Genomic DNA, 22,496 nt, shown 5'->3' with positions numbered 1-22,496 from the left:
AAATACACTGCTGTGTGAATTGCTTCTGCCCAAAACTTCTTCTCGAACCTTGCATCATAGAGCAGGCATCTGGCTCGTTCAACAATGGTGCGATTAAATCTTTCACACATCCCGTTTTGTTCTGGGGTACAGAGGTTGGTTCGCTGATGAATTATACCACTTTGTTTTAAATAAAGTTTCATTTCATTTGTATAAAATTCTGTGCCATTATCTGTTCTCAACACTTCTCATCTGTTTTTCAACCACGACTTTGAACTCTTTAAAACAGGAGTAGACTTCACCTTTATTCCGCAGAAACTAGACAAATGACATCCTGCTGTAGTTATCCACGAAAAGCAAAAAATACCAGGATGAACCGATTGATTTTGTTTCCATTGGTTCACACACATCTGCATGTATCTTCTCAAGAGCACACTCACTCCTATGATTGCTTTGTGGAAAAGGTAATCTGGTTTGTTTGCTTTCACAGCATACTGTACAATAGAATTTGCTGATCTCACTCTTTTTATCAAACTCCAAACCTTTAACAGCGCCATTTCTCATGTCATTCATATCTTTGCTGTTAATATGGCCAAGTCTTCTGTGCCATATAACATCTGAGGTTGTTGTAGCTGAAGCCGCGAACAAACAAGCTGACCTGGTGTTCAACTTGTAGACCCCGTTCACTAACTGTGCTGTACCAATCAGTTCATTTTTTCGATTCCTGCTGTAACAAAATTATTGCTGAAAACTGACTTTGTTACCATGCTCTATCAGCTGACTGATAGACAATAAGTTTGTGATGACATAGGGGAAAACATAACACACTTTTAACAACAATATCATATTCCTTGTTGTTCACAACAGTCCTGATCTGTGTATCCCCTGAGCACAACACAGGCATAGTTGTTCTATTTGCAACTATACCTTAGTAGTGAGGTTACGTGACGCATTCTTTATGTTTTCTTGGCTGATCATCATTACCATTAGCGTTTACCAAAACTGCCTTTTAGAAATACTGCGCTGAAAGCATTTACTTATTTTTCCTTAATTTGTGGACATTGGTTTTTATAGTGGCCGGTTTGCTTACATCTGTAGCATTTGATCACTTTGACAGATCGAGATGACAATTCTCCAATTTGGCCAACTTTGTTTCTTTTACAACGCTGCCTACCTTTCGATAGTAAAAATGCGCTTTCTGACTCATTGCTGTCAACATTTTCACTCATGTCCAACAGTTTTGTTTTAACAACGTCAGCGGAAATGTCCATCTCTAAATGTTCGATCGCCATTATCATGGACGAAAATTTTTCAGGTAAACCTGCCAACAACAACAATCCGATCCATTCTTCAATTATATCAAAACCGATACCTCTTAATTTTTGCACCCTATCTATGAGCTGCGTACCGTATGCCGTCATCGACTCACTGTTCTCAAGGCGTATAGAAATCAAATTTCTTAATAAGCTAATCTTACATGTGAAACACGAGTCGTCGAATAGTGACTTGAGTTTTTTCCATACACCCAAAGCAGTTTTTTCACTCGTACACGTATAACGGCTTCTTGCTTGTTGATATCAACGCCTTCCAAAACCAAAAAGTCCTCCGCCACGAACGACCACTCGTCGTAATTTTTACGGCTCCTGAGTTTTGGAACGTTTATAATGTAGCTTTCAGCCATATCACACAGTAAATCTATACTTTTTTTACAAAAAAGAAATGCGGGACTGGGCCCATAACATAATAAAAGAAGTGCTTGCCACAGATAAAAAAGTTTTTTTTAAGAAATAATATTTTATACATATTTAACAGTTCTGCAGTATTTCAGTTTCATAACACATTATTTCTATTGGAATTATAATTGTCTTCAGATCATAAATATATACCATTTTCCAGTTCTAACAATAGTTCGATTATACAATTTTAAAGATTTAAAAAAATTAAGGCTCGAAGTTGAAAGATAAATGTAATTGATGCTTAAATTCGGATCAACCTTGTATGTGAAAAAAGTTACATTTAATAAATTTTCTCAGGTTTTATAACTCAAGACCAGTACTTCATAGTTGTTGGTGCATGGTATGTTTTGTGCATTTTAGTTTACTTTTTAGTTAGACTAAAAAAGAAAAAGTATTGAGCTAATCTGGAACACAGTACGTATTTTCATTTGTAATAAGTAATTATAACCACTCCATATCAAATTTACATTTCTTTATTATTATCACTGGTTTCATAATAGCCGCTATTACAAAACACATTTTATCAGCTGCAAAATGCTTTCATAAAGATTTTATCATAAATGTAATTACGTGTACAGAAAGATACTTTGTAAGTGTAAAATAAAAACATAAACACAGCTACTGCGAGGACTCTATAGTATTTGAAAGTTAACAACTGAAATACTTAAAACTATAATGAAGAATAAAACTTTTAAAGTAAAACGAAGCCAAATACTTTTTTAAATTAAATTATTAAAAACCATTCTATATATTAGAGGATCAAAGATATTAAATGTTTTCGCACGTCGGGTGCTTGTGCGCGGGCGCAGCGTTACGTCACTATTGTTGCGTCACGGCGACTACTTTCCCGCACGCACACTAGTGCGTCTCAGAGTAGCACACTGACACACAAACATCGATGCATTAATGAGTCAAATATTAAAATAAAGAACCCGTTATAATATTTTTATGTAATAATTTATTGTTAAGTGCATGTTTTGATTACTTCTGAAGTGTATCGACTAAATAAGTTTTGTATTGTAAAATATTTATATAAATATCAAAGTATCCATTTGTTTTATGATTATTGTCATTAAATTATTAATCTGAAAAAAAAGTCTCACAAATAAAATTCTCTGGATACTCACCTAACAAGTCAACTGAATAAAAAATATTCACTCTACCGTGTCCTTGAATTTTATTTCAACTTTGTTTTCCGCAAGGTGAAGTAACGCTTTCATTTTTAAATATTCACAAAGCATTACATGTAAAAGTTACAAAAATACCAGTTTAAATAATTAATATGTCCTACTGATACAAATACGGAAAATGAACAATCTCGGCTCCAGTGGACCTAACCGCGCCGGTCGGAACCAGTCCTCGCTGTGTTCGACGCGGACTTTAATCAAGCGTTATTGTTATGACGTCCATTTTAAATTCTATGAAAACAAAAATTTTTACTTACGTTACGTACACTAAGTACGAGTAAAAATTTAATCTAGTGGTATCAATAACAAATTAATTTGAAAATATAAAGCACGTTTTTAGAATTCGTATTTATATAACACATACACAATTGTCATGATATGTATCTGTCAAATGAAATATTCCGTTTCAATTCTTAATTTGCATCCAATTAATTCTTCTTTATTAGTTCATTTCATTCATAGCATTTAATTCAATATCCACCACTATCGTAACGTTACAAAATTTTAGAAATATTATGTACTAGATTTCTGTTAACTCATGCTGCATGTTTTGCAACGATTTAAAGGCCAAAGAGTTTAAAAGCCGGTGACCTCTCATTTCACTCTCAAAGTTCATTCCGCATACTTCTTACATCATTCGCCTTTTACCGCACCTTTAAAATTAATTTCGCAAAACCCTTATAAAGACATCGACATCAAGGTCATTACATCGTCAATGTAGCTACATTAACTAATTTACTTTTAAATAACGAAATAAAACATAATTCATTTTCAAATAAAGCTCAAAGCACTTGCTTTCTACGTTAATCGACATAACCTCGAGTCTATTCCAATAAGAACGAATAAAAATATTCGTTGCACAACCAACCATTCGCTTCAATGTTAAACACGGACCGAATAAGAACTTGAACGTTTTCTACGTTACCGAAGCACTAATCAGTCATAAATGCGATAAACCGTGACCTTAAATTTATGAAAAATTATCTGATTATTCTTAAAATTAAAATAACGTTAATTATATATAGTCCTCTATTTCTCAGTTCCTAATATTTAATCCTATATATAACCTACATATCTTTAAACCTAAAAACAGTAACTTATCTATGTTATATACAATGTAACTTATCCTAAATATGATATTTAGGATAAGTTACATTTTAAATAGTAATAAATTATATGTATTATATTGCTTGTATTGTTTTAAATATAATATAATGCCATGTATCGTTATAATTCTATCCTTGAAGGATTTTGTGAAAAGTAAATAAATAACTCAGCACATACTCGTTGTAACACTTTCCATTTTGTGTGAAGAGATTCTAACGAAATGACAACATGTATTATCCTGTTAATGCGCAGGCGACAACGCATGTATCTCAACATCATTAATTAATTCCCAAATAATAATCATAATCTGTAGAAAGTACCCAAAACCAACGAATAGGCGAGATTGGATCCATAACAATTAACAACTAAAAGCAAAATGCATCGGCAAGTTAAAACAGTAACAGGAAAACATTAATAAACCAAATACAAAATACTAACAAAGTATTATATGTATATAAAAAAACACAGACAGCGATTGATTTTTTTATTATTATTTTCATTATTGTCATATTGGTAAAACGGAAGTATTTTACCAAATTGATCATAATAAATTATTTTCGACTATTCCAAAATATTTATTTTAAGACAACATAATAATATTTAAAATTGTTGCATATAATTAGTTATTTTTAACACTTTAATATGTAGATGTACTCATTTCAACAAACATACGTTTACTGAAATCTATACATCGATTTTTAGGGAGGGATGAAACAAGTGTCAAATAAATTCCTTTACTTTTTATGAGTGGCTTTCGGAATCACTATTTATATATTATTACAGGTTAATTGTTTTCGGTAATTTACATTTGTTGGACGCGGTTGATTGCAGTGGTGCAGTGCAATCGGGTGTTGTCATTTACTTTACATTTTAATTTTGACAAGAATAATATTCTTTAACTTGAGCTAATCAGTAGAAACCATTTCAGACCGTAATTCAACTTTGAGTTTTATGAATGTACCTCGACACCGCGAGTTAGAGTGCACCAACAACTCGCACCAATTGACTCTAATTCTCTCTTTGGCTACAGGCAATTGAATATTATTAATATGCATAAAACTGGTCTACTTAAAGATGATGTAACATTCTCTATCATTTAACCGGATGTCGACAACTACGTCCGTAGAAGGTTTCAATATTATACGGCAAGAATATAAACGCGCTCATATACATAGCATACAACTCTTTTTATTATTGACTCACCCTGATGTCTCAACATCTCCGAACTTAACTTGAGAATTAATTTAAATTTGAGATTTAACTTCAATACAATTTGATAGATAATATATAATTTGTGTCGGAAACACAACTTATTATTAAATAAAGACAAGAATTGTTCGTAAAAAAGAAACTGCAGTCTTTATCTACAACATACAATAATGTAGTATATAGTTCATTTAAAATTTTAAACATTTGGTTTTGCCGATTCTAAGTGATCAAGATTAAAAATGACCTAAATTTACAATTGCTTAGAAAATATTAAATTTATAGATGTGTTGAAACTGATAAAATGCTAACAGATTACATCCAGAAGTGTTTTAAATAATAGCTTTATAATGTGTCACGATTATAACTGTTCTATCTTAATTTTTTGCTTACCTATAATAACACTTTAATTGTAATCTTAAACCAGAAATAGATCTCTGCCCTACATTTAAAGATATTAAATAATGACACAACACATTACATGCTAATATTTTAATAACGTAATAAATATATTGCTTTTTTATAACTATAACAATAAATGCTGTTATTATCTAAGCAATTTTAAGGTATTGCATAACAATTGAAAAGTATGTTTTCTCATACAATCAATCGCTTCTCACGACCTTAGCTGATAACTTCAAAGTCCAATGAACCACCGAACAGACTGACAATGTCCATCTTGGAAATTAATTTATCCCGTACACTGACAACCATTTTAAGTAATTACAAACCGAGTGAAGTTGGCATTGACAAGCCTTTTTTGCGAAATCAGTGCGGTGTAAAATCGACAACAATATTGTAATATAAAATTAAACTCAGCAATAAGCGTGAAAGAATAATATTTAAAAAAAACAATTATTAAAGGCGATTGATCATCGCGTCGCGGCCACCGCGCGTTCGAAGTGGTTCAGTTTGTGGACGTCGACTTCAATAAACAAAATATCTAAACAAATACTTCGTTTATATTTATTGGGTTAAAATAACATTATATAAATATAGTTTTAAATGCTTATTTTGGTTTTTTCAAGGTTTCGTTTCAATATTTGTTCTTGGGATATATCGCTCGTCTTTTATATACTTACTACAAGTCGAGATGGCCCAGTGGTAAGAACGCGTGAATCTTAACCGATGAACGTGGGTTCAAACCCGGGCAAGCACCTCTGAATTTTCATGTGCTTAATTTCTGTTTATAATTCATCTCGTGCTTTTCGGTGAAGGAAAACATCGTGAGGAAACCTGCATGTGTCTAATTTCATCAAAATTCTGCCACATGTGTATTCCACCAACCCGCATTGGAGCAGCGTGGTGGAATAAGCTCCAAACCTTCTCCTCAAATAGGCAGAGGAGGCCTTAGCCCAGCAGTGGGACATTTACAGGCTGTTACTTTACTTTTTTATATACTTACTTTAGTTCCATATTAAACGTTTTTAACTTATTATTATTACAGAAAAATGAACTTTAACAATAAATCACCGCTAACGGTGCGGCGGTGCGGAAGGCGGTCGATAGGGAAAGGGGAGTTGAGTAACGAACAGCTGGTCGCTTTGCCGTTTCACACGTACTCGTATTATGTGACCTGCGCCGTATCGAAAACACTTTTGATTTCATATACGAGTCGTGTCGACAGTCCCGCCGTCCATTTAACATGTAGCTTAAAATGTAGTTTATTGGTTACACTAAATATAACATATGTATATTAATAACAACATTAAAATAAAAAAAAACCTTTTTTCGGTCTATATTGCTAATCGACAGATAAAAGAAACGCAACAACTAAGAGTTTGAATGTCTACGTGGCTGATAATTAAATCATTTTTTTGTTTTTCCTATAAATTTTTAATGCGTATATTGTTATTTATTTTAATTTTTGTTATAGATTATATGAATAAAAGTGACTGTACGTAGCTTAAAATTACATGTGAATTATATAAAGATTACATTGAATCAATTTGAGGAAGTTATCAATAACGAGCCCACGGATAACGATTGTGACATCGGTTTTTTTAATTATCAAAAATCGCTAAATTACAGAAAAAGTACATGTTACTCTTGATTTCTATATGATAGTAGCTTTCACAATAACTTCACTACAAGTTATTATAACACAGCCGACTGAATTTCAAGGTCAAGTTTAGCTTTTATTCTTTAGTTCCAGTGTCAGGTAATTGATTTCTTAATTATTATTTTTTTGACTATCTTTTTTAATTTAAATGTTATGCAAAAGCTAATTAATAATTTATATATGTATTTTTTATACTATGCACAATTAGGCCATAAATTATACTGACATGATGCCAACAAGGTAATCGTATCAGAATTTTTAATGAATGTGACAAAAGCTAGTAAGATACAAACAGTCGAAATGGTATTTCGAAGATGTCAGCTGTTTTTTTGGTTGATTTGGTTTGCTAAACATTTCCGTTTGTTTTCGTCTTCAGGCGAATAGTTAAGTTTTTATCACTTCAATTGAAACCAAATTTATTTTTCTCAATTTGTTGAAGAAAAAGATAAAGTATTTCGAAAGTAAGGTCGATGTACCGGATTGAGGAAAACCACTTTTAACTTATTTATTGATCTGCTCCGGTATGAAATTGTGTAAGAAGTTAATTGACGGAGTGACATATGAATGGAGAGTCACGAAATACTGCTGGGTCAAGGTTACACAATTGTTATTTTAAATAATCTTCAAATCCAGTAACTTTTTACATGACTAAATATATATAACGTCATAACAAAAAAAATTACATATCGTGCAATAAAATCATAACTCCGTAGTTTCACGCTACGACCTCTGAATCATATATCGTATACCGACGAGCGCTACGCGTTGATGTCTAATATATGGAGCAGTGTAAAGAAAAAATAGAATATAGCACAGTTTGAATATTTATATAATATACTTTGAATTGTAAAGCATTCTACATGATTTTATATTATTTATTAACCATAATAATACTAAAAAAATACATTTTGATAAGTTGACCTTACGACCAGTAAAGCAAATTGAAACGTTTATAATATGCATTCATACACTTGGAGGGATCAACGATGTCATAATGAATTATCGTGTGAAAAAAAATTAAGGGAATTATATTTTGTGACACTAAAGATCACTTTTTGTTCTTCTCATTCTTAGTCTAGAATTACTTTACAATATTAAATGATCTATTTAGCTACTTTAGACTTTTCGAACACGATCTGGAAAACTGAAAATACCTCAAGTAGAACAAGGTTGGTTATAAGCAAACAAGGCTTCTAGACATAAGTCAGCTGGAAACAATTTGATTGTGAAAACAATCCCCATATTTTTAAAACCCTTTAACTTAATCTGTTGGAATTTTTATATCAAATATTTTAACTACATTTGAAACCTTTTTGGTGCTGATGACAATACCATCTCGCTTATTAAATATGACGCCTAATAAATACTTGATTTATTAAAAAGTAACATTTATAACTTTATACATTTTATGCAATTTAATAATGATTAGAAAAATAACAGAATAAAGGTGTAAGATTGAACTATCTTAAAACTGCATGCGCATGCGCAGGCGTGGTCATTGCAAACAAGTCCTCGCTCCGCTCACCGCTTAAATGTTTCATACAAATTATATTATACATTTTTTTTAAATACCAGCGACTTACACTTGGACATGCAATCAAATGTTTTAAAATTTTACGAAGTTTTGGTCTTGGCTATTGAATTATAAAATTATTTAAAAAAAGTAATTTTATTATTGAAGTGTTTGGTAAATATATTTACTCTTCATGTACATATTTGAAAAATGAGGTAACACATTAAAAATACAAGTGATATTTTTTTTTAAATATGAATTGTTTGACCATATATTCGTCATGGTATTGAATGTATGTTCGCTTGTTACATAAGTCAAGTACTTCCTTGTGTTATTGACGTAACATTATTTGACGCGACATACATACATTGACCTATACTCATTGATAAATAAATAAGAAACACAGAATGACGGAAATCAATATCTTAGAATTTATCACTTTTGGTTTTTATTACCTCTGTGATCTCGATTTAGTGTTATTACGATCAATTTAGAATCAAAATTGTATAAGTCTTGTATTATAGCATATAATTCTATCTGGCGCCATCATGGCTTAGTTTATTGTTAATATTATTAATTTTATGCACTTTATTTTTGGCATAACGAAATCAATCAAATATGACCCTGTGGTTCACACTCGGTTGCTTTCAATTATATCAATAAAGTTCACTAGAACGGTTCACTAAATGATTAGCTTTTCAATCGCAGCCTACTTTATCATGTAACTCGACTCACGTAATGTTTGTCGCGACCTTCTCAAAACATATTAAAAGTTTTAAAACTACTTTATTATATATGTTAATACTTATTTCAAAATTATTCATTTCAAATTATATAGTTTAATAAATATTTAAATTTATTAAAGCAAACTATATTTATATAAACTCGGACAAAATTCTTGTCTATTAAATGTAACGCAAAATTTAGAGATTACTACCATAACGGCCGCTCTACCGTCTACTTCAAAACTTACGAAACGATAAACGAATATCATGTACGAGTATATTAATTATACAAGGTGCGTGTAATGCTGTTGAAAACTCCACGCGTTATACATTCTTCATATAAGAATATGTTAAAATATTTTATTCGTACAACGACCGCGTTAAAATCATGGATTTAACTTTTTTTTTACTTACTTTACTTTTTAAGTATTTACTTACGTTCACAAAACACATGCAAAAAAATATATAAATTGTATAATTTGAAACAAGTGCATAATATAATAATTCCAATATGCCTATGTACGTAATCAAAATATATAAAAAATATATATGCATATGTATAACCTCTAAAGAAGGATAAATGTTATTTTGTGAATTACTTAACACAACACTTCCTTTAATAACCTTAAAATAAAATATAATTAATAGTTATATGGGGCATAATAACTTTACGGCAAAATAAATTAATAACAAGGCCGCGCGAGTGAGTGGTAGCAGTGCTAAGCTACCGAATGATTGACGTCTGGTCAGAAGTTGTTTAGTATCAACCGAGATGTTGAATTTTAAATTCATAAACTAATAAACACCAGCCTTTACGAAACACGTCTAAGACAAAAATAATTTCTCTATACATAATTAACTCGATGACTAATTTATTAAATTGAATGATTTTTTTTCAATAAAGCTGTGTCAATAAACTGTTGTTGAATAAATTCAATATTTCTGTTATAGTTGTCGTGAAATCGAATTTTGATAACGCTCGATCAAGCTCGGTAAATGCTAATATTGAAAACTAGTTATTATCTGCGGTTGCGGTTGAGTTGCATTACGTACGAAGTTTTATTCACATAATAATATACTAAAAAACAGTATCAGTCTAAATACAATTATCGCATTAAAATAATATCATTAAATTTTCTAAAAAATCTTTTAAGCTTATTTGAAAAGAATAAATAAAATTACTCCGATTATCCAGTGAGAAAATTCCTTTACATCAATAACTAATTCCACTAGACCACACTATTACAATTTTCTTTTTTATATACATTCCTTATGCATTTTTTTTTATTCATTATTAATGCGCCACTAACCTTGGGAGCTAAGATTTTAAGCCCCTTGTTTCTGTAGCTACACTGGCTAACTCAGGATGAGTTCCAACCGGAACACAATAATACTAAGTATTGCTATTTAGCAGTGGAATATGTGATCAGTGACACTATGTGTAAAATATTATACAGATAAATATCCACAGTACGTACTATGATATTATTCTCCTGCGTGATGTCTGAAATTGATCGTCCTCATGAGCCGTAAATTCACAGGCAATTACAAATACTTTATAATAACATGTTAGCTGACAATTATTATTACTGTAATAAAATTATACTGTGGAAGATTGTACTATGTTTGTAATTTATATTTAATTATAGTCTGATACGTAATGAGTGTGTCCTCAATGTTACGGAGGACGGCTGGCGTATTATTGTTAATAATTTTAATATTGTTTTTTGACACGCGAAAGGATAAAATAATTTAAATGTAAGCATTTAATTACGAAGTGATTGCCAACTGTGTATATTTTGTTACCTTGATGTAAATATGTTCACAAATATAGTCAGAAAAGATCGGCACACGATGCATGCAAAACTATTGCAATAATATACAAGTTTATGCGGTTCAAATATCCAGCTGTGGTTACAGATTAGAATAACTTTGGTATCTTTTGCCTTCGTATCAATTTTACGATCTATCAGTTGCACAGCATTAAAATTACATATTATGTAAATTCACAAGGCCAAAACAAAGTCCTACTAAGTTATAACTAAGCAAAAGGAATGAACAGCCACTAAATAGCATTTCATTTCATTTTTAACGAAAATTAAAAACTATTTTATATTAAGTATTAAAAAATAATTGTATTTAAATTAAAGAAATATAATAATTAATTAATTTTAAATGAATGATATTATGGCCCAACAAATTATTTGTAAAATACAAAACATATTAACACACATTTTACATACCTAAATACAACGAGAAAACATATTCAGTCCTCTTTCTTATACTTCAATTAAAATACGATCATGCCAGCAATAGACAGTTCAAAGAAGATAAAGATTAATTATTGTTTTAGCCGAAACGCCTCCGCTGCGAACTAGATACCTCGAGAGCGCGAGGCTGAACAACTTGCAAAATATATAACAAGCAAAACAGGATACACGGACTGGTGACTCGGCTATATATATTGGAATTACCGATAATTATAAGACCAGTTGTTACACCCAATGTAATGATACAGTTAACTGTTGGCGACTGATCGAAATGTTCATTTGAGTTTTATACAAACATTGCCGATCAATTTTAGCGTTTATGAAAAAAAAATACAATATCTAAATAGTAGGTTTTTAGTTCATATTAAAAACATTATTTCCGTAAAACCCTTGATTAATGCCTGACTCATAATCCAAGTTTCATGCTAAAGATATTTCAAATTTAATAACGATCGGTCCAGTGGTGAAGTAGTGAAGAATAGACACTCATTTATAATATTACTTTGATACTTATTGCCAAGATAATATAAAATTACAATACACTTAAAGTATTTTTAAAAAGACTAAACACATGTGTAAAATCTATAGTACGGCGCCTTAATTTTGGGAATTGAGATATAACGAGTATATTAGCCTCACAATCACAATACCTCAATATTAAAAAGCCGTTCGAAATTCTTTATTCGAAAAAAAATTGCTGATTAATCCTGTTTTATTTTCATTTAAATTTAATTTATTTTTATAAGTAATATAATTAAATAAATTAACTGCTGTCTGCCTTGTATTATAAAATATATATAACATGTCAATCGCAACAGCCTTGTCACCGAACTTGATTTGCTTGTAATAAAAAATTTGAACTTTACGTCTCTTTTTAGATACCTTCATTCGTTGACGTGTTTTTTATTTTGAAAGCGTATTACTGGTTTTATTTTTATTATAAGTAAATGTTTGCTTCAGATACACAAATACCAATACAAGAAAAGAGGGTCGCTTCGTTGAATAAGAGTAATAAGACTAATGCATTAGCTCACGTATTTCATAAGTAGTAATGTCCATTAATTTCATCCGAGATCCAATTCTGCCTTTCAGGAAACACTAACAAGTTACGAGTAGGTTACGTCATAAAACTAACAATTTAATGAAATAACTCAAAAGACGCGGACGTTGAAATTAGCTATTTTCATGAAATATAATAATTTGACAAGTCACGATAATGACTTATCATTGTCTCGCGTGTTACGCGTCGCACACATCAGACACAACGCTCGGACCAGACAAAGTTAATAAGGGGCTTACTATAACATTATATTCGCAAAAGACATGCATTGGTAACTTTATATGCTTTCGCACAATACAAGACTGTGGTTAGCCGTATGTCACATGCCTGCAGTTTATTTAGAACAATAGTAGTGTAATTTGCAATATAATTGACGGCGTCTGGCGGTTGTATCGCGTCCGGCGCGAGCGTGGGGCGGCTATTATACGAAATTTCGCTTATTTAATGAATTTTAATAAAACAAAAGAACTATAAAATGTAATTTAACAAAAACAAGGACGTCGCTTAGACATCATTGTTCGAAAACTAAAAATATATATATTTCTTCATTTATTTCTTAATTTATTAAATAGATATATTTCATTGCATATAAATTCAAAAGGTTCTAATCCGAATTAGTTTACAGTTTAAAGGGTTATACATTTATCTGTGCCAAGGTTAACTTCAGGCGTTTCGACAACTTGCATGCGTTTCGATCGACTCCAGAGTTTTCGAAATTATTCTTTGGATTGTGTTAATTGTACCAAAGTTGTTTATGATAACGCGCTGTGTTATAAAAATGAATTAACCAGTACAGTATGTGAATAATAATTAAATTAATTCAAATCTTTTGTAGAAAAATTACAACACTACACATGAGCTTAACGTACAAAAACGAAATAACGGAAAAATTACATACATATGGATATATGTAATGTATTAGTAAAAGCACAACTTACATAATAATACTGCGACTCTGTAATGATAGTTGAATAAGTAATCTGTCATTTTGTTAAATGGCCAACCATGTCGGTCGCTGGAACAATAATTACACCAGCTTTTAAGGAAAATTAAGTGTTTGTGGTTTTATAAATATACGCAAAGCAGTGAAATTCCTACATGTCGAAACACTCCGCGATAAATCGTGCAGATAGAGCGGGCGCGTTGGGAAAACGATGAAGCAACTGTGTGTAACATCAACCAACTTTACGTTCAGTGTAGTTGATGCGTCCTAACAATAACATTCTGAATTATAAATACACATAATCAAAGTTACTTATTTATTTATTAATCCTTTATTGCACACAATTTACAAACATATAAAAGAACAAGTTGGACATATAGTACCAAAAGGCGGCATTATCACTTACAGAGATCTCTTCCAGGCAACCGTTGTAAAGCGAAATATTTATGATATTTTAGCCAGGATCAATTAATCAGACTTCGTGTGCGAACAACTTATACTTAAAGTTTATTGAATACTTGAAAACTTAATAAAAATATGTAAATATGTATACCAATACACATACTCTTATATATATACATATACACTTATACATACATATAAAATTATATACGTAATAAATAACCATAAACATATGCAACATATAATACATTACAGCATTCTATAGTTATATTGATAAATAATAATTTGCAAACGACTTCTAAAAATATGTACGGAATCAGCTTGACGATTACTTATTGTTTTATAGTATCTAAGTTAATAGGTGTTAAAATAATTAATCTGAGATAATACTATATTCGGATTTAATCAGGAAGTCAATCAGATCGGTCAATGAAGGATATATTTATCTGTATTAAATTTATTATCAAAAAGGACATATATGATAATCATTTATTTATTGTGTGAACCAGACTAGAAACAAATAATACTTCACCAGTCTACATATTAATGCAACATTTAAATTTGTTTTTGAGAATGTTCACATATTTTCCTCAATCGACCATGTTGCGGTGTAGTCATGCGCGAAGTGTTGCCATTCGTCACTAATGCAAATGCCATTATTCATAAGCATATCACATAGCGCCCGCTTTTGTAACTTGAAAATAATCCTTCGCCCGAGTGGTGTAGAAACTGTCACTTAATTTTGCTCGAGTAATTTCTTATGAACTATATCTTATGTACGCAATTTAAGCTCTTCTTTAGGCTCTACTTCGTAAGTTTTGGGCTTACTTAGGGCTACATTCGCAAGGTCATACTAAAATGACAAACACTTTTTCAAGGTTTTATAATTAAAGCTACCACCGGAATGTCGATTGTAACGACCAGAATCGGCAAGAATCTCAGTAGTTATTCTTTATCATATGTAGCTATCACATGTCCACATAACAAATCACAAAAAGCGACATACAGTTGTTTAGTTACAATTATCGTAAAATGAGTCATACTAAAGTGACGAGTACATTCGTTTACATAAATAAGTCGTTTTAATTTTACTTACAATGAAGTTAAATAAGGTTGGTAAATATCGTTTGATGTACTCACTTGTTCAAACCTACACCAATATTAAAATATCATCTAGTTGTGCAATTGCACATCGATTGATTTTAACGACATAGCGACGATAGTTTAAAAAGTAGTAAGCAATATTCTTATCCCCGAAAATTGCAAATATATTTTAAATCAATTCCACTCAAGCGATTGAGCTGAAATTTCGCACACCGTTATATTGCTGATGATAATTAAATATAGTATATCACAATAAATATTTTAATTTGTTCAAAATAAAAATAGAGTTCATATTAAGTTAATAATTAGATATTATATTCCGTTGAAATGGAAGTATTCACCTAAAATGACGGCAAAGGTCTCTGTTAAGTTACAAGCACGCAGGCAGTATAATATGAATAATAGCTATATTATATACCTTGGATTGTAATCGAGGTCGCGATCGTCAGAAGGACATTATTAGCATCGTTAACATTAAATTGACCACTTTTCACACAATTTAGCAACATTATAAAACTGTTAAACCCTTCAAACTGGTTGTTGACTGCGGTTTTTCGTCCGAAGTTACAAAACTGTAAATGTCTTTGATTGCTTAAATTATTTAACAGAATTATTACTTCATATCCACATAAATATAATAAAGGCGCTGTGCGTGTTTGCTTTCTTTTGGCAGTTCCTTATTGAACACATGGTGATATCTAGTTTTTTTTTTTAAATAATTGCACAGATTCCTTTGATTGGAATACAGAAAAGAAAAACGTGAGGTTTCATGTCAGATCCCGGAAACAAAAATCTGACAATACTTTGGTCGATATACAAGACAAGGTTGCGTTATTATATTAATTTCACTCAATTTACAAACAACGTAGCGAAAGGTTCGACTAGCGCCATCTGTTGACACCTTGATAAATATCAAGATAAAAATATCTTATGGCTCTGAGTAATGATGTAATTCTTTATATAATGAAATTCTAAAAGCTTCATAAAAAAGTCAAAACTGTATATTGATTGACACGTACTGCAAAACTATAATAATGTTTTTATTTTATATTTTGTATGAATCCATATTATGGGTATATATACTCGCAGTTTTTATTATGATTATTTCAATAGAACCACGTGCTCGAATCTCGATCAATTTTCAAATGACAACTATTTATAACGAAAATATAATTGTGTAATAAGCCCACTAACAATTACACCAGATTGTACAAATAAAATGCTTATAAGAACATTCGCCGATACAATAGACCAATCAATGTTCAATATTCAATGACTCGTTACTCTAAACAATACACGATCACAGACAAGAACCTGTTTCGTATAAAAACACAATTCTAGCTTAGTTTTCAATCTTTGACAAATTACAGTATTTTGTTGAGAACGCGTAGATCTGTAGGTCCTATCGATAAACATTGTTTTAAAGTTATTTAAAATTTACCTCATATAGATTCAATGAAACTAAAATTTTTTTCACTTACCGCTGCCCTTAGGAGATCAGCGCGCTGTATTCCACCTAAAGTACGACCTATTATCTACAATACTATTGCAAGACCAATTTTAGAATACCTTATTGAAATCTGGGGCGGTGCCGCTGAAATCCACATCAAAAATCTCCAATTATCTCAAAATAAACTGCTCTAATCAATAATACAAAAAATCGTACAATAGTTACAAACACCACAGATTCACAAAATTACCTTTCAACCTAAAACCCACTCTCATCTTAGAAACCGACATAAAATCGAATTACCCAAATTTCGAACTAAGTATGGCAAAAAAACTATATTATTTGATGGAGCTGAGCTTTAAAATTCATTATCAAAAGACGCTATAAATACAAATTCACTTAATATATTCAAAAAAAGATAAAAAAAGTTATTTACTGGCACAAAATGTAGAGATAAGTTATGGTATAGTACTTTATATTTAATGTTATTTCGTAAGTTTATGTGGACTTCGTTCTTTTTTAGGAAATAAATGTCTTAAACCCTAACCCTATTTGTAGGCAAAGAAAACATAAAGAAAAAAGCTCAGTGTAATTTTTTTGTGAAATAAGTTCCGAAATCTTCATAATAGTGGAGCAGGAGTACTGTTATTTATGACATTTTAATTCTAAATTTGTTAAACAGATTTGATTTGATGTTAAGATGATGCTAATAAATGTATTAGCATATTAAAAGCTCGACTTGCGCAACACTTGCTGTCGAAATGTGAGTGGTCGCTGCGACACTTGTTCACGTATAAATAAATGTATGTAGCAATGAAAACAACATTTAAAATATTTTACATTGACCAAGGTAAAACTGAACTAGTAATTAATTGCCACAGCTTAAATTAGTGTTGACACAAGTAATTATCTTCTATAATGACATTATATGCAAGTACTGTATCCTGTTTTTGTTCAAAGATTTCATGATGTTAAAATATCGATAGATACAGATAAGAAAAACTTTTAAAAGGAAGAAGATTTTAGTTCGTTTTTATAGTTTAATTTTGTGAGAACATTCTTAGACTCTACTCAAAGACATTTTATCACATTGAGAATAAATAAATATAAATACTTCACTCGAGTTGCTGTCGATATTAAAACACACAGCAATAGGTCAAGAAGTGCAATATTGTATGTCTTGCGTCACGGAGCGTGAGTTGAGATGAATACCCAATAAAATACAATTTATTATACAATATATTTAAACGACTCTGGACATTCTAGTTTGTTACGGCACTCGAGCCGTTACAGCGCTATAGGAGTACGCAACTCGACTTAAACGATATCTACAAATGTATAATTTTATTGACTCATATTTCTCATACAAGATTTGTGTTATTTCATTAGACATAAAATATAACTAGACTAAAACTCTGGCTAATCGTAATAAGAAATTATATATTGTAAATCTGTTTCATGAATTGATATCTATCTATTTTTATCAGAGCCTTGGCCATCATTTTTCTAATTCAATTGTTTTCAAATCATCGTTTTCATATACCATGTAATTACTTCTCAAATTTGTAAAACTCTTCGTTTTTTTTCTATTTCTTCGCTTCACCGGCACCGCCCGTCGCTACAGCTAGAAGTGGCTTTAATTTCTTAATATATAAATTGTACAAGCGCTATAGTTTCAACCACATTACCTCACCGCCATAATCACTTAATTATATTTGGTTAACAATAAAATAAAAATGGACAATAAACGAAACCTGAAGGCTATCCAGTTTACTTTCAGTTTAATTGAGTTCAAAGTCATATCAACATAACAGCAACTGGTCCGGTGTGTAAACGTTTAATATATAATAACTTCACAAACATTTCTTTCAGTAATTATTTTATTAAGTTTTAAGTACTCACTCCCTTTAATATAAATGTGTATGGTGTACCGCCAAATATACTCTTTTCGAGGGCAAGCAGGAATAATATAAATACCTACTTGTGAGTTCAAATACTAATCAAAAATGTTATTTGCAGATTTTATACAACTAGAAAAAGAAAGACAGGCTAAGGAAAGAGCTATTAGAAAGGAAGAAAAAATGAAGAGCGCAATTTATTTAATGGCCTTACTGGCGATAGCGGCGACGGCGCCTGCACCGCAGCCCGACCCCGCTGCGCAGCCCGACCCAGCACCCGCGCCCTCCGATGACAACAGACCAGAGATAATCGAAATCATTGCGCCCGCCGCTAGTGCACAGGTAATAACATACATATAACATAATTAATCTGATGAAGATATAGTACATCATTTTACTCTATTTGAGACTAGCACGAAAGTGATATGCCAATTTGAAATGCGAGAATTTTAAACCCCCCTTGAAATCAAAATTACACAAAATCCTCTTAGTGTGACTATATTTCAACGAAACAAATTTATCTACGAAATCTCACCTCTCTGTCTTTTGAACTTTAAGCTCTGCGATGTTATTCACTGGTCAGTACTAGAGTACTGACCAGTGAATAACATCATATAAATACATTATATAAAATGCTCATAACGTTAGGTTCGTACTTGACTAAAAAGTCGACAAGAATATATCTTATGTTAATAAATTTTATGAACGCATTACATTGACTTATTATTAGTTCTTTACTTACATAAAAGCGCTTAAAGTTTATTTAATTCAAACATCTAAATGGAAGAACTTGCGGAACTTGGAGTATCTAATTCGCACTCATCTTAAGCAAATTCCGTGTAATGTAATTAAGCGGCGCGGCGAGTTGCGGCCGCACACGCCCTCCTTGTGCAGGCACCGAGAACGCAACAATGTGCTTCGCAGAGTCACGAAATTACTTAACATGGACACATTTGCATATATTTTTATTATCTTTTCAAATACTTTGGTTTTTTATTTCATACAATTTTCTATAGATAGTACAAGTGAAAAATATTGAACTCATCATCAATAAATAAAGCTCTCGCTATCTTTAAACTTACTCAAATGGTTCTTGACTTTTTAGATTATTTTGCTATGATTTCGATTTACTAGTAACCTGAGGACTAAATCATTTTAATATTACAGGAAACGCTCACCACGCTGAACCTCGGCGCCCCCGGTTCTGACCTCAGCGAACGCAACAAGCGTACTATTGGCATTTTGAGACAACTCTTCCCTACTCTTACACAGGTAACATTTCCATCTTCACTTATCTAACTAATCGTAAGTTGTAAACCTGTTACAGTGGCAGCTTAGCAATTTCATAAACAAATTTATATTTACTCGATTAGAATTCGATCAGTGTAACTGATTGGAAATAATTATGATTTGCATATCTAACAATAATAAAACTCCTCAATGTGCGCTTACGGTAGATGACTAGCAACGTTTATAGCTCGTCTTATAAAGTTATAGCGTGTAAGTCGAGTAGCGCAGGCTGAACGGTCATTTTAGTCGGGTAGTTGATTGAAAGTAAGTAATTCATCCTTGAATGTATTGTACGAAATTTAAAGACACTGTTACTAGTGCTGCTTAAAGTAGTTTTTATACCAAATTCATAAGGAATGTTTAATATTTTTATATTAAGCTTTTACTAATGACGTCATTATAAAATGATACACTACGCCAAGCTGCAAGCTTAATTGTAAACGCTTCTGCACAATGAAATTTGTAGAGCGGCGGTAAAGGTTTGCTAAGGGTGGCGTATGTTCTAGATAATCGAACAGAAAGTACAGGAGATCACCAGCATGGTGCTGAAGGTATTCGGGCCAGTGGTGCTTCGCGCCTTCCTAGGCAACCGCAATGGCGGTCGTAGCAACAGCGGTGGTGGCACGATCGATCTGGACGATGAAGACGACGATGACGACGACGACGACACGGTCGCGTCTACCACCACGTCGGCGCCAGACAGACGCAAGCGGGCGCTATTCTTCCTGCCGGTATGAGCGTCGCACTTTCGCGCACTATCAGCCTGCCAGGAAGACGGCAGAGCGGGCGCGCGCAGACCGCACGCCCTCATCGTCATCGTCACTTCATCGTCACTCCATCCTATAGCCACCGCCATTCATAATCACAATTAAACTAATCAAAGCAAACCTATAATGTTATTTTATATATTACAGAATGCGATCGCCGACGAGAACCAACTTCTATCGGGAGCCGAGTCCCAGCAAGCCGAAGTACGTGTTGCCTTCGGAGGGGATCAGGCAGCCAATGATGACCAACAAACCGCTGCGCAGACCAATTCAGCTTCTATTGACGAGATCTCATTAGACGATGCTGACGAAAGCGAAGAAAATAGAAACAAAAGGTAATCTTATAAAGTTAGACCTACTACTAGACTTCCACCAACCCGCATTGGAGCAGCGTGGTGGAATAAGCTCCAAACCTTCTCCTCAAAAAGAGGTGTGGAGGCCTTTAGCCCAGCAGTGGGACATTCACAGGCTGTTACGGTACTACTAGATTACTTTTCAAGGACACCTTGAAAATTAATTTAATTATTGAATCAGACTTCAGTCTAAATTTAATTTTCGTACTTCACTAAGTATCTATTTAAAATGTACTTAAATATAAATATAGATTTGTATAAATGTTTCTTAGTAACAATTTGCAATATATTTAATTTAAAACAAAATACAAAAGGTATAATAAATTGACTAACATTTCCGAGCAAACTATTGCAAGTCCGTTGCCCCTTCACTGATATTGCAACTGCATTGGCAACAATACATCAAGAGAACAGCTTGTTTTTGCACACTTTTCAATTCGCACGAAATTATGGTCTTTTTATCGACACGAGAATAACACGTATTGGTTCACGTAACTTCTATTGTAACGACGGCATGCGATAAATAAGTTATCTGATCTAATTAAACTACTCGTCTACGAGACTGCTGTTCGCATTCCTAAAATTGAATGTACTCAACGAGCAACTAGTGATCGTTGCTCATACTCTTATATTGCGTGAGTTTTAATTTAAAAAATGTATTTATAGATTCCTTAACTTTGGAGGCTCAAGTTCGACCGCAGGAGGAGGCGGCTCCGGCAACTTCTTATTTGACATCGTCAGAGTATGTATTGACTAATCGAACAAACAATTAACTTTCTTCATTTAATCTTCTCTTCTCCTTACCCATGCCTTCATTTAATTTTCTCTTGCATTTCCATATAACAGTTATAAATTATCCTTTCTTAGTACACATTAATATGTAAAGGATTTTTGTGACGTTACGACTGAAAAAGGTAGGTATAGTGTTAATCAATAAATCAGAATTGAAAAGAGTTCGTGGGAGATGTGTTGCAAGTGAGAAGAATTGGTGTTCCAGCGTCCAGCAGAAGTAGTGGCGCGCGCTGCAGGTTCCGCGTTTCGTCTATTTGCGGGCACCGACTCTCTCAACGTGGGTCTGACCGCCTCCCACTCCGCCACCCTGGACCCTAACGACGTACCACAAGTACACACGGCCGCACATATGTAGCTCTCTCACTGTAGACATTAGTCGGACTTCGGTAAATTCTTGTAATAAAAGATGCTGCTGCTGATGTCGCGACGTTGACTGAGGAAGCTGCTTTCTGTAGTTCCATTTACTTTTACCAGGTGTAGCGAAGCCGATTAGTTCTAGTCTAACCACCCGCCATCCCTTTTACTGTGCTTCTTTCTATTTCTGCTTTATTTCCTAACATCACATTATTGTAATATTTTTATCTTTTTCACTTTGTTATATGATAGTACGTACTAATGTTATTAGATTATATGTTAAAATTTATTTCTCCAA

The 22,496-nt window shown here is 32.3% G+C and overlaps 1 protein-coding gene across 2 annotated transcripts in view; it reads left to right on the top strand.

The window, feature by feature from the left end:
- Positions 1-22,496, top strand: part of LOC126776383 (uncharacterized) — a 30,055-nt gene that overhangs the window by 6,033 nt on the left and 1,526 nt on the right. Inside the window, exons 2-7 of one of the 2 annotated variants that reach the window (XM_050498870.1) lie at positions 18,764-18,984; positions 19,810-19,914; positions 20,439-20,663; positions 20,847-21,034; positions 21,719-21,794; positions 22,050-22,175. In XM_050498870.1, the coding sequence (XP_050354827.1) occupies positions 18,826-18,984; positions 19,810-19,914; positions 20,439-20,663; positions 20,847-21,034; positions 21,719-21,794; positions 22,050-22,175 (879 nt within the window). In that variant the 5' untranslated portion in view covers positions 18,764-18,825. The remainder of the gene's footprint in view (positions 1-18,763; positions 18,985-19,809; positions 19,915-20,438; positions 20,664-20,846; positions 21,035-21,718; positions 21,795-22,049; positions 22,176-22,496) is intronic. The other variant, XM_050498869.1, reaches the window with a different exon arrangement.

This window comes from Nymphalis io, chromosome 20 (assembly GCF_905147045.1).
Source record: "Nymphalis io chromosome 20, ilAglIoxx1.1, whole genome shotgun sequence".
NCBI classification, from domain to species: Eukaryota; Metazoa; Arthropoda; class Insecta; order Lepidoptera; family Nymphalidae; genus Nymphalis; species Nymphalis io.
The sequence above is the reverse complement of the archived record's forward strand: the minus strand, read 5'-3'. Positions and strand labels throughout refer to the sequence as shown.